Source organism: Poecilia latipinna, unplaced genomic scaffold (genome assembly GCF_001443285.1).
Source record: "Poecilia latipinna isolate Pla-1442-1.1 unplaced genomic scaffold, P_latipinna-1.0 Scaffold1377, whole genome shotgun sequence".
In the NCBI taxonomy this organism is placed as follows: domain Eukaryota; kingdom Metazoa; phylum Chordata; class Actinopteri; order Cyprinodontiformes; family Poeciliidae; genus Poecilia; species Poecilia latipinna.
The window spans coordinates 42,690-55,640 of record NW_015113993.1 but is presented as its reverse complement, the minus strand read 5'-3'; the positions used below and the strand labels follow the sequence as shown (position 1 = coordinate 55,640).

Here is a 12,951-nt window from a genome sequence, read left to right as displayed (position 1 = left end):
TTTAGGAAAGTGATGATATACTAGCATTTAATAAACATATAAATACAATAAAGAGAGAGAGGGGTGTGAAGGCTCCTACCTTTTTCACTGACTGACTCACTCTCAATCTCCACATCCTCACAGCTTGTGTACTCCGGGGTCGTGGCCAGCTCTTCCTCTGAGCTGCTCAGCGACACCTGCCTCATCTTTCCACCCTTTTTGGTTTTGTGGGGTTTGGGGGGGGGCGGCCGCACCGACTCCGACTGGTCCGAGCTGAGAGAGTCATTCCTCAGCATGCTCTCCATCTTCTCCCTCTTGGTTTTGCGGACAGCCGAATTGGGATCCAGGTGGTGTTGCTGCCTCATCATGGGGTCCCCTCCGACGCCCAGGTCTCCTCGCCGCAGGTCCCCCGACCGGTCACCGAGCACGGGGCTCCGATGCGGCGTCGGGGGGCTGCGGTTGGAGCCCCTGTGACCTCCGAGGCCCGGCCCCATGGGTCCAGGGGAAGAACGGTCGACGGAGTAAGAGCGCTGTCCCACCATCGGCGGCCGGCGCTCGGTGAGATGCTGGCGGGACAGTCTGATGGGGCCCGGCTCGTCCTGCTCCGTGTAGGCCAGGGAAACGTCGCTGTGGCGGCGCTCGTGCCTCAGCCGGCCCACTTCGGCGTGCATCCTCATCTGCTCCTCGTAGGGTTGGGGCTTTACGGGGTAGCGTGCCAGATTGGGGTCGCTGCGGTACCGCATCTGGAACTCCTCCTGGCGCTGGCGCTGGAGGTCAAAGTCACTGGGTGGCCCGTCTAGCTCTTGGTCCAGCGGATATTCCTGGGAGTGCCAGCGGCCGGGTCCCCGGCGGTCCCGGTAGCCCGACCGCATCGCATCGACGTCGGGGAATATGTGTGGGCCCTGCGGAACCCGCCGTGGGTCCACATCCCCGTAGTCTGACGGTGATCTGGGCATGCTGTTGTCTGTGGGTGCATACTGCGGGTGGTCGCCCCCCTCCCTTTGGTCGTATTTTTGGTTTGGATCCCTGGATGCAGACGGGCTTCGTTTCCTGAAGGGGAAAAAAGAAGAACAGGCGTTTGCTGAGTGCTACACTATCCAATGAGCAAATGGCAAAGTTCAAGTTCAGGTTCAATTCTATAGCACATTCAGCAAAAAGGCAGTTCAAAGTGATTTACAACATAAAAACGACATACTGTCACCTATTGTGAAAAAAGCAATAGATTAATGTTTAAAACCTGATAAACGTGAGAAAAAGACACTTTAATGTCTCCATTTGTCAATCTGCCTTGCAAAGCGGACAAGACTAGATCACGAGGATCCTTTGGACGCCAATAAATTGGAGCAGAAATCAGTATAAATAGTCGTTTTGAATCGAAAATCGAGTTTGAATCAAATCGAATCATGAGATGAGTGAAAGATTCCCATCACCAAAGATTCCTCAGTACCTTTTCATATTAAGAAAAATAAAACGGTAAAAAATAAAGAATAAAACCATTTTAAAATTCATGGTATTATAGGATTACACTAATACATGAACAACAATGGAGGCAGGTGAAATTATTGCATCCACTCTCTACTGAACCTGGATGCCAAAAAGGAAACCCCAGTGAAGAAGATGGAGAGCCTGGGGGAGGCTAATTGTCCAATAATGCGTTTATTTCTTTATTCAGAGTTAATTATTCATGAGCCACTTTTCTCCTACATTTCTTCCCCTTTTCTTTACTCCAAAGTAATAATGACATTTCGGTAAGGAAAAAGCTCCGTGAAGCATCCCCTTCATTTTGTACGTGACAACTTTCCATAAATTTTAAAGGGCTTCATAAATCACTGCTGCCAGCTCAGCTCTGTGGTCAAGGTAAGAAAATCCCCACGTGTGATTGGCTGATGGACTGAAGAGGAATGAACAGGTATGACCCTCGCCTGCTGCATCACAGACCACTGAGGGCTAGTGTGACCGTAATGGGTCGGCTTTATAGCAGATGTAAACACTGTGGATGGGTTTATATATGTTCCTCTGTTCTCTCGGATGAGTTTTCTATGTTGAATACTGAATAATCTCTCCAACACAAAGTGCCAGCTCTGGGGAGAGACAGAATGATGAACGAGTGCAGCGTTCAAGGGGAGAAAAAGGGGAGAAAGTTTAACAGCTGTGTAGGACAAAATGTGCTTCCCAAAACAACAGGACACAAAAGCATGTGCTACTCAGTGGACAGGAAGGATATCAACAATCTATATATATATATATATATATATATATATATATATATATATATATATATATACGTAAACAAAGTGCATTTTGGCAACATGTAATTCATCCTGACTCGGGTACCGCATTTTACTGTTTACATTTAGCCTTGCACAAAATGCCCACGGCAGCTTGCAATCAAGCTAACAGCTCTGCTCCACGAATATTCAGTATTCAGTTTGTACAAGAGACCAGAGGAAGAGCACAAAATCTGTGCTGCTCTCACACACACACACACACACACACACACACACACACACGCACACACACACACACACACACACTGCTACAGTGGCCACTGTGATGTACTATTTACGTCCACCCGCAGCAGGGTGACCAAGACCAGAGCTAGCATCCTGCATCCCTTCTCAAAACACTTAGGAAGCACAGCATAACGCCATGCTACGCTGCTCTACCACTGAAAAATGTTACTGATTTATCATCTAAGCAGGTATACAAACTGAATGACTAGATTACATTTTTTAAAAGCAAGTACCAGGCAAATGTGTCCTGTTGTAGGTAGGAATCAGAAAATTGATTCCACGTGTTTAGTTTGAATTAAGTGTGAATACAGATGATTTTGAAGTGCCACAGCATTTTGTTGAAGACCAATAATGAACCAACAATAGCTAATCGTCATGCCCCCCCTGGCTCACCTTAAGAGGGCCACTGCTCTGTCTAAATGAGTTTGCACTATTGTGCAAAATGAAATGAGCAAAATCTTTGGTTTAGATGCACAAAGTATCAAAACTTTACAGATTTTGTTTTAAAAAAAAATATCAAAATTGTGCATTATATAGAATCTTAGCAAAACACTTCACAGTTTTGAACAGTTTTGAAAAAGTGAACAAGTTCAAGGTATATGAATACAGTTCACGGTCTTTGGCGCTCTACGTCTTGCATGTAGATGTGGAAGTAGGAGCAGTCCTTGGTTTGGCTGTAGTCTTAGTCGGCGATAACGACAGAAAATGTAGTCCAACCTCAGGTTCTGCTGCCAGCCATGTCGTGAACGTCCACTGCTCTACAGGTGAGTGATAATCATTTTTGTAAGTACACCGTCTATCAAAAGCAGCGTAGCACATTAAATCCACGGTTCACAAAAATCATGGGATTACACTATGGCCTTGTAAGATTAAAAAGTGGGGCCCAAAAAGATTATTAGTGACCTGACATTGGCTTGCCATGATAAAACCTTTATACATTCTTCCACACAAGCAAACAGAAAAAAAAAAAAAAAAAAAAAAATTGGTGAAAATCCCTGATAAGCTGGTGTGTAATGACAAGTGAGTCTGTCAGTCGGAAGGCTGTGCCAGTTTGCCTCCAGAGGTGTGTTCGCTTTTTTGTCCCAGTAATCAGAAACATCCTCAGTCCCAACCAAGTTCCAGGGCCGAAGCGAAACTATGTGACCTCCTCAGCTTCTAGAGAATAAACTGAGATGACCCAGTTAGAAGAAGCCCGAGGTATACATCATAAATAACTGATTTGGATTAATGATCGCTTTTGTAACGCAGCGGCAGAAAAACGGGAATGTTTTAGAATTTTGACTCCAGTATGGATAGTGTCAATTGTGCCAAGTGGAACCAACTGTGGAGGAAAAATGGCAACATTTCTTCAAACATGATTACCTATCATATAAATAATTGATTTTCCTAGATGGAGTTTGCATGTTCTCCATGTTGGGTTCTTCCCTGGTTGCCTTTCTTCCCATAGTAAGAAATTTTATTGATTGTTTTCGTAATGAATTCCAATTAATGATGTTTGAAATACGCCAAAACCGTCTGCATTGTTGGTTTTACCATTTTCTCAACTGTTCAATCAAAGTATAAATAAATATGAAAATATAATTAAAAGCAGTAGTGATACAAATCACACTTTGTTATTATAAACGGAGGTGTTTTTCACGAGCAGTATTTGTGTTTGTGGGGCTGTGACTCTGTACCATGTAGTCACATCTATACAGTTAATCCCAAAAAAGAAGAAATAAATAGTTATTATCGTCACTATTATTGTTATCAGATCAGAAAACATGTATATTCTCTCATGTACTCACATTAACAATTAACATGTTAGCTCATCTACAGTGTAATGCTGTACAATCCAAATGCCATGATCGCTGATTAACATCCGGCGGACGAGAACTGCATTTTCCACAGCAAAATAACAGCTTTTACGGAACGACTGTACAGCTGCAGCATAACTTTTCCATAAGTTCTGTATTTAACTAAAAATGACTCTAAAACAAGAAGAAAAACTAACCTTCAACAATGAAATCGTTAAATCTGAAGGGGAAGCCCAGTTCAAATCCTCAGAAACAGACTTTACTGTATTTACGAAAGTCGCCCCCGTTCAACTCCAGAGCATCCGGAGCTGCCTTCCAATCAAAATATAACCAAACTGGAGCTATGTTTCATATCTGCTCACCTACATGATTGAAAAAAGAAAAAAAAACAAATCCAGCAGGATGAGGTGAACACATAAGTGGATAATGTCTCGCAAAAATGACTCTGATACTGTTCTGCCTCTGCTCCTAATGAAGAAGTACGATCAAACAGGAAGAAAAAAACAATCAACGTTCAGACGGGGATGCCTCTACTTTACATCTGACAAAAAGATGTCAAGAAAAAAAGAGAGAGTGAGAGAGATGTGCGGCACAGCTCTCATCTCTGACAAGATTAAACAGTTTTGGCTCAAAAGGAAAAAAAGGAGTGCAAAAAAATAAAAAAGCTAGAGAAACAAAAAGGTGTGTCCTAATGAAAAAAAAACAAACGTGGAAAGGATGAAGGAAAGACAGAAATGTCTATAAGAGTCTATTTAAAGCTGCGAGAATCATTCTACTGCACTAGCATGAGTCAAGCAGTTCCGGTGTATCTGGGATGTTCCTTAAAGTGAAAGTAAGGCATTTAATTCCCTTGTTCCAAGGAACGCTTAAAAACTATTTAAATCCCGATGGGAACCAGACGGGAAAGGTAAAAATCTGCATCACCCAAATCACAGCAGAGCAGCAACCAGCAACCGGCAAGCGGCTTCGCCTCTGATAGTTTGGTTTGTGCCGTCTAAAATGACACCAACACACTGCTGGATTAGGATCAATGGTACAGTTTATGATTGCACACCAAAGGCTTCTGGGGCTAAAAGACAGAGAGAGAGAGAGAGAGAGGATTTTTCTGATTTGAAACCTCAGTCATGTGATCTCCATCTGGCTGGAGACTGAGCAGTGACCTTCCTTCTAATTCCCACCAACCGCATCAGTCCTCAGCGACTAAATTAGGAGTTCTCGGTTCGCTCTTAGGGAGCTTGACTTTCTATGATCCCTAAAACACATAAAGTCAATGTGGACGGACAGAGAGAAACACTTTTTATCCCCCCCCCCCCGTATTCTAAAAAGCAGTATACACTCAAGCCAGATGGTGACGAGAAGAAAATCCGTCTCGCTCTTTATCGGCAGTGGTGCTCTCCACACATTAGGCCTTCATGGAAGAGATGTAGCACAAAAAACAATGTTGGGAGAAAGTTGTAAGATTTCCATTTTCAGTTTGTCACAAGCCATGTAAGGCCAGAGGGGAGCAGAGGACCCAAAATGTGGACTCATGTTAGAGTAGCACCACTTTGTTTTTATTCAAGTAAAAATACAAAGTAGGAAATTATTCTAGAGTTGGTACAAATGTATTTGGTAAAAAGGCTGCAGCACCAAGTAACTCATCACTTTATGTAATTATTATTTAACAAGAATATCGGACAGACAACATTATAAAGCAATATTTTAGAGACTAAAAAGAAAAGAAATTTACAGATAACATGATTTTTTTTTAAATTACACGTTTAGGCATAAACTGTGCGTGCATGCGTGCGTGTGTGCGTGTGTCTGGGTCTGCCGTATTTTAGTTTAAAATAGGTTTGTTGTTCATTCACTGGACTTACTTGCAGTGGTTTTACTCCAGAGTGGTGATACTTTAGAGTAATATTACTCAAGTAAAAGCAAAAAGAAGAATCCTGCTAAAAAAAAAAAAAATAAATAACATGGTAAAAGATTTAAAACTGCGGTAGAGCTTGACCTTCCAACAGGACAAAAGCCTAAAACATACAGCCACAGCTACTGTGGAAAAATGTGGATTAAAGTGTATTTGTGTGTTAGGATGACTCAGTCAAAGTCCAGAAGAAGAACTGAAGCTTATGACTGTGACATAACAAAATGTGGATAGTTTCCAGCGGTAAGAATACCAATGGTTAGCTGGCAAATTAATAGGCAAATAGGCAGTCATGTGTTTGACAGTAAAACCCAACAAAATATATAGTACACACACATCAAAAACTGAAATATCTCCATGGACAATAAGCAGATATCCAAGCCTTTGCTAAAATACTATTCAAGCATACAACCTTCAAGTCTGAAGAAATTGTCACAAACAAAAAAGTAAATCCCTGTAATAATTCCCCCCCCAAAAAAACTAATTATGCAACACAATCTCTTTAAAGAACATATGCAGTGGGAAAGATTCAAATAGAGACCACAGACTGCAGATGTCATGCTCTGTCTGAACCGATTACACACTGCCGGAAAGAACAGTTCCATCCACAGCCACTCATGACAGTCACACACGCATTTCCATTAACGCTCGACGAAAAGCGAAGCAAGTAAACGGAGAGTCTGCCACATGCCTCCACGGCTGCAAAACACAAGTAGTGCTCCGTGTGTTTACATGGTGTTGATCTGCTGCATGTGTTCTATACTGTACCATTCATACTGTGCTGCCTGTAAGGCTTCCTTTTTAAGAAGAGGCACCGCTAGTACTCTATGTAGGCCAAGCCCCAGCAGAATATGCCATTAGATTAGCTACAAGTCATGACTGTTACACTGCAGCTTGCTCCTCCCCTCCCTACAGGAAAAGGTTAGAGAAGCAGAGCATGTGTATTTTTTTTTTTTTTTTTTGTATCATACTGCCGAGACCAGCTATCAGAAAAAAAATAAAATTGCTCAGCACAGCAGGAACGTCATAAAGCAATCACCTATTTGGAGCAGAAAACAGGCAGACAGCACAGGCAATTTCTCAGCAGCACATACTGAGCTTTTATGTTTGTATGTTATTACTGAATAATTTACTGGTATAAATGAAGACATAAGGAAAGTTCTCAACTACAGGGGAATGCAATGTGGGCAAGTGCTTTGATTAAAACAGCAACTCTTAAAAACTGACTGCTAAGACTATCGCCTTGCCGTGCTCATGAGCACAAATGGGGCCGGGTCAAGGTGGAAGTCGACTCTGCCCCCAAGAGGACTTGATTTTAAGCTGAGAATGGAGAAATGTACACACTAAAGAAGAACGCTCCAGGGTCAGCATGCAGCTTCAGTTATTACAGCTAGAAACTAGAGACCAAGTGCGAAATCTGGGCGTATTGATGGACTCAGACCTGAACCTTCAGCGACATGTAAATACAATTACAAAGTCAGCCTTCTATCCCCTGAAGAACAATTCAAGGATTAAAGCACTAACATCTCAGAAAGATCTTGAGAAGCTAGTCCATGTGTTTATCCTTAGTCACATTGATGACGGTGACAGTGTCTGCCTAAAAATCAATCAGACAGTTGTAGCTGATCCAGAACGCAGCTGTTGGTGTTCTGACTAAAACCAGGAAGTTAGAGCACATCACCCCAGTTCTTAAGTCCCTACACTGGCTCCCCGTAGCTCAGAAAATAGACTTTAAAATCCTTAAGTTAGTTTATAAATCACTGAACGGTTTAGCACCACAATACATTAAAGATCTGCTGTTGTTGTATCAACCTTACAGACCTCTGAGGTCTCCTGGTTCTGGTTCTGGTTCTGCTCTGTGTCCCCAGCAGCAGAACCAAACACGGAGAAGCAGCATTCAGCTTCTATGCATCACAAATCTGGAACAAACCTCCAGAAAACCGCAAAACTCTAACTGCGTTTCCATTACAAATGTGCACAAGACTTTGTCAATATTCCTCTAAAGTAAAAATTCAATTTCATAATTGCAGTGTTTCCATTAAATAAGGGCAATTAAAATGAATTAAATGAATAAGTCTGTTCGTGTGGTAAGTTATTAAAAAACGTGCCACGCCATCATCCTCCAACTACTTCCTGTTTTCTTCTTCATGGTTTGTGCCAGTGGCAACATCTTGTTGTTGATCACAAGAATCCTGCCCTGTTGCTGAGATGTGTTTTACAAAACTATTTGACTTGACATACTGGGAAAAACCTTCTTACTGTGATTGTTATGTGGACAGCATCATGTCTTTTAGTTGCTTTAAACAAATCAGCAAGTAAGAGTCTTGTTTCCACGGTTGCTTGTGAATACATCATACTTGACTCTTATATCTTAGATCTTCTGGTGTCTAATTGCTACTTATGAGAGGTGACTGTCTCTCTAAAACTAAGTGTCACCAAACAGCTTTCTAAATGCATGTTAGAGCTCAGTGGGTGAAACTCAACTTATACACAAATGCCACAGAAGTATTTTCAAACGTTAACGTACTAAAAGGCTCTCGTGTTGCATATTTAATGCTCAGTGCTCGTCAATAATCGGTCATTATCCAAAGTGTTCTCTCCAGAGAACTTAGTGAGATGTAGTCTTAATTCAAAACCAGCATATTCAAACGTGACCAGGTGATTGACTTTATTTCTGCTATGAAAGTACCATCTTAATGTCCTCCCGTTTTATCCTCTCTTTGACATACAAGTCATTTCGTACACACCCAGACTCCTCATATGCATTTCCTCTTGTTTCTGCAATGCACGCATTTTTTCTCCCCCATCCGAAGTCAAAGCCAGTGATGCTGTGTGGCTGTCTGGCAACAAGGAAAGGAATGAAGACATAGAAAAATAGCGCAGCGGCTCGTAGAATCTAATCTTTGAAGCCCAGAAATAAAATCTCTGGGCTAATCAATGACTCTCCCGTGAAATCAGCAGAGGTTCAAGCTGACTCGGGTTCCGCCATTACCCACCTAAACATCTAAGTAAAACACACACACTTCCACCCTCCCTTTCCTCTCACGTCCTCCGAGTCTGTTATGATCATCAGATAAGAATGCCGCAGAACAGTCCTGCGTGGCGCCGTGCCGAGCCGTATCTCCACCAAATATACAACAAGGTCAAGCGTGAGAGGGGATGTGTGCGCTGGAGACGGACTGCTCACAACACAGAGGAACACTGAGAGGGTGTAAGACATCTGTGCACACTGGAGCAATGTTTAACAATCCTCTAACCTTCATCACCAATAACAACAGTAAGGTGGTTTAAGCTGGGAGAAAAAAAAAGAAAAAAAAGTTCACTGCCCACCAAGACACTTTCACAGGATTTCCACTTAGTGGTATGCACAACTTTAGGTAAAACAAACAAAAAAAAATGCTTACTAACTAGAATTGCTTAACATATCTGTTCTGAACTTGCAATTCTTACCTACAGGAAACGGTACTGTAAGGAAAACAAGAGACCCTGATGCCACTAGGGCTACACAGATAACAAGAAGCAGTAAAATCATTTCTTATAATAGTCATTTTCTACACCTTGTAAGCCTTACCAATTTATTTTGGGATCCTTCCATTCAGGTTTTGATTGTCATGAGAATTATTATTATTTTTTATTTTTTTGATGCAGTTTGTGCCCCATCAGCCCAGATTCTTGAAATAACGTCAACATACGTAAAACTCTCAGCAGGTCTGCTTCTGCAGAAGCTTGTTGAAAACACCGGAGCATGTCATTACTATCATAGCTACATGCTGCAGTGTCTGGAAATTATGTGGACCTTTAGATGATGTTGTTTTGATTTCATTCAAGTTTCAGAGTTTTACAACATAAAATGAATCCATTTCACCTTCTCAATTCACAAAGTGAAACATACGGGATAATTCCACACAGACTGATGTTTTAAAGTCTTTTTTTTGTTAAATGTGATGATTTTCCTCTTACAGCTAGACAGATAAAAAAAATAATGAAAAGTATGTTGATTACCTTCTTAAAGGTTGTTATTTTAAAAAAAAGGTTCTTTTAATGCAACATCAACCCTTACTGGATGTATAATCTAATTTATTGAATATGACTGTGTCATTACCGGTGTCACAATAAGTGGCACTAATGCTAAGGTGCATATCATAGTTGCAAGTGAAGCATTGTTAATATATACCTTACTTTTAAATTGGTCAGAGTTAAGAAATATTTAATGCTAATTCTTGGGCTAATATTTATCCAACCATTAGGGGGCGCTCACAGAAGAGCAGAGTAAAAATGTTATAGTCAGTGAACATCAGTTTTGCAGTGTTGCAATACATAATTCTTGGAATTCTGAGTCCTCAGAGTTTCATTAAACACATTTCATTTGTTCATGTTTAGGCCCATGTTACACAATTTTTAATACACATCTAGAAAAGCTGTGACAGCAGCTGGAGGTGGCGATTTAAGAGAGACACTGGTCTACATATTGTTTTCCTGCTGCACAAAAGCAAAAAAAAAAAAAAAGACAAACTGCCAATTAACTTTATCCGTAGTTGTATAAATGACAGACAAAATGTGGCTAATATGGTGACGGAAGGAAACTGCTGCTAGGTAATCCAGAAAGCAAGGCGAGGATGGCGAACGGTACTGGAGTTTATTTACATAATTGAAAGAAAGCCGAGCTGAAGAAAAAAGGGAGGGGAAAAAAAAATCTTCAGTCAGCTTTTCCCAGGTCTTAGCCGTCCCTGGAGAACCGATCAACCACTATCCTGAAACCTAATGAAGTAGTAAACACCAGAAATGGGTTGAATATTACATACGCTTTTATTTCTAACAAAACAGCAAACTGAATGAGTGAATGAATGAATGAATGGAAAGCCATTAATGTATCAAAAGCTGAAACGCTAGAACATCATGTCTCCAGTGTGGTTTGTTCTAAATGAAAATAATTGAGATGCATTTGTTCTGATTTGCTCAGTTTTATTTTCCCATATTATTTTTATTTTAGTTTTTTTTTTTTTTTTTTGCCAAAATTGAACTTCCCCTGGATATGAATTATATAACAACAAACAAAATGGATGGAGACGTTTAGACGTTGATCAGGTATCTCATGACAGAATGAGATTGAATTTAAGATTGTCTGACCACTGTGTGAATCACATTATATTAATATAACATTGTTGTATCACAATATTTTAACTATTTGATTCATTTGTTTGCTACTGGAACACAGACGCTAGCAGCTGTATGGTGTATTCACCATTTGGAACAGGAAAGATCTTTGGAAGTTCAAAATAATTTTTGAGTGAAGTGGTTATTCTGAACATATGAGCAGCTTGTAGAAAAAAAAGAACAATGCATTCCTACAACAAACTTCTACAATATCGCCGCTTAGGAACAATTCAACAAAGAAAGCTAATCATCTGCTGACAAGCCACAATCATCATGCTAACAATAAACTACGACACAAAAGGCAAAGAAAAATGTAACACTACGGTAAGACGTTTAATGAGCACACACACACAACAACAACTAAAAGCAAAACACCATCCATAGGGCATAATCTCCTGCTCTCTTTTCTCCATTGGCTATTTAAAGGCAAGATGGCATCAGATATCTGTTCAAGTTTACAGAAAACAGGCTTCTGAAGAGAAAAACAGGCCTTCCATAGACTAGCTTTGTACACAAAATAAGCTGAGCCACTTGGACTCTCACAAAGATGCATGAGGATACATACATCATAGAGCTGAGCCTCAGGTTTACTGAGCTCTCCCCTCTTGAGTCTACGTCTGAGTGGAAAGAAAAGATGTTGGAGACCTGAGGCAGCACTGGAAGGTTGTTATACTGGGAAGACGCTACTCCTGCTGTTGCTTAAACGTTAATATTATGGTACAATTTAAGGTCACACACTTATCAATCTATAAATATGCCAGTTCAACCTCAAAGGACACCATTCTTGCTCCATAAACATCAAAGGAGTCTTAAAGTTAAAGGGGCAGTATTACGGTAAGTCAAATCAACTTGAGCTTTACATCATGTTGTAATGTTATTTCCTCATCAAAAACACACCTGGAATGTTGCCTTGATTCTTTAATGCATGTTTAAGATTTCTTTTAATCTCCTGTGGCAATTGAGGTGCAGATCCTTCTTAGAACTGCAGTTTCTAAGCTTCTGCCTCACTGAGCAGCCCTCTCCCACACAGTTCCTTCAGACTAGCCAGCAGCAATTAGCAAACACCTGGTGGAATTGCTCATCTGCTGAGCTCACTATACGAGCTATTTCTCAGTGAAACGATGGTAAAAACTTTGTTAAAGGGTTAATAGAGGAGCCATGTTGTGATGACTTCCTGGAGTTGGAGTTTCAGAAATAAAAGGAGTTTTTAAAGAGACAGAGGCCCAATTTCAAGGCAGTAAATTACAAATTCAAATTTCTTTTAAGTCAAATTTGATGTACATTACATTTTACAGTAACTGAAGGAAACATTTACTTGACAGTGTCTTTATGTGCCTCAAAAACATAATACTGCTCAGTTAATAATTGTAGTCAGACTTAGTATTCTGCTGATAAGTCTTTATGTTTCCCTTCCTGAATTTCTGTCATCTTCATCCTTGCTCACTATTGAGGATACCCTGTCTGGAGAGTGTCTTCTACATGTATTCACACTCCTTTAACTTTATCACATTTCACCACTTTGCAACTACAAAACTTTAGTGTCTTTCATTGGTAATTTATGTATTTGACCTACACTAGAGAATTACTAGGGCATGATTGTAAA

The 12,951-nt window shown here is 40.6% G+C and overlaps 1 protein-coding gene across 20 annotated transcripts in view; it reads right to left on the bottom strand.

Moving 5' to 3' along the window:
- Window positions 1-12,951, bottom strand: part of LOC106962152 (regulating synaptic membrane exocytosis protein 2-like) — a 136,620-nt gene that overhangs the window by 96,346 nt on the left and 27,323 nt on the right. For 19 of the 20 annotated variants that reach the window (XM_015056371.1, XM_015056372.1, XM_015056359.1 and 16 more), the window contains one exon: window positions 80-1,029. In XM_015056371.1, the coding sequence (XP_014911857.1) occupies window positions 80-1,029 (950 nt within the window). Of the gene's footprint in view, window positions 1-79; window positions 1,030-12,951 lie in introns of those variants that run through there. The other variant, XM_015056373.1, reaches the window with a different exon arrangement.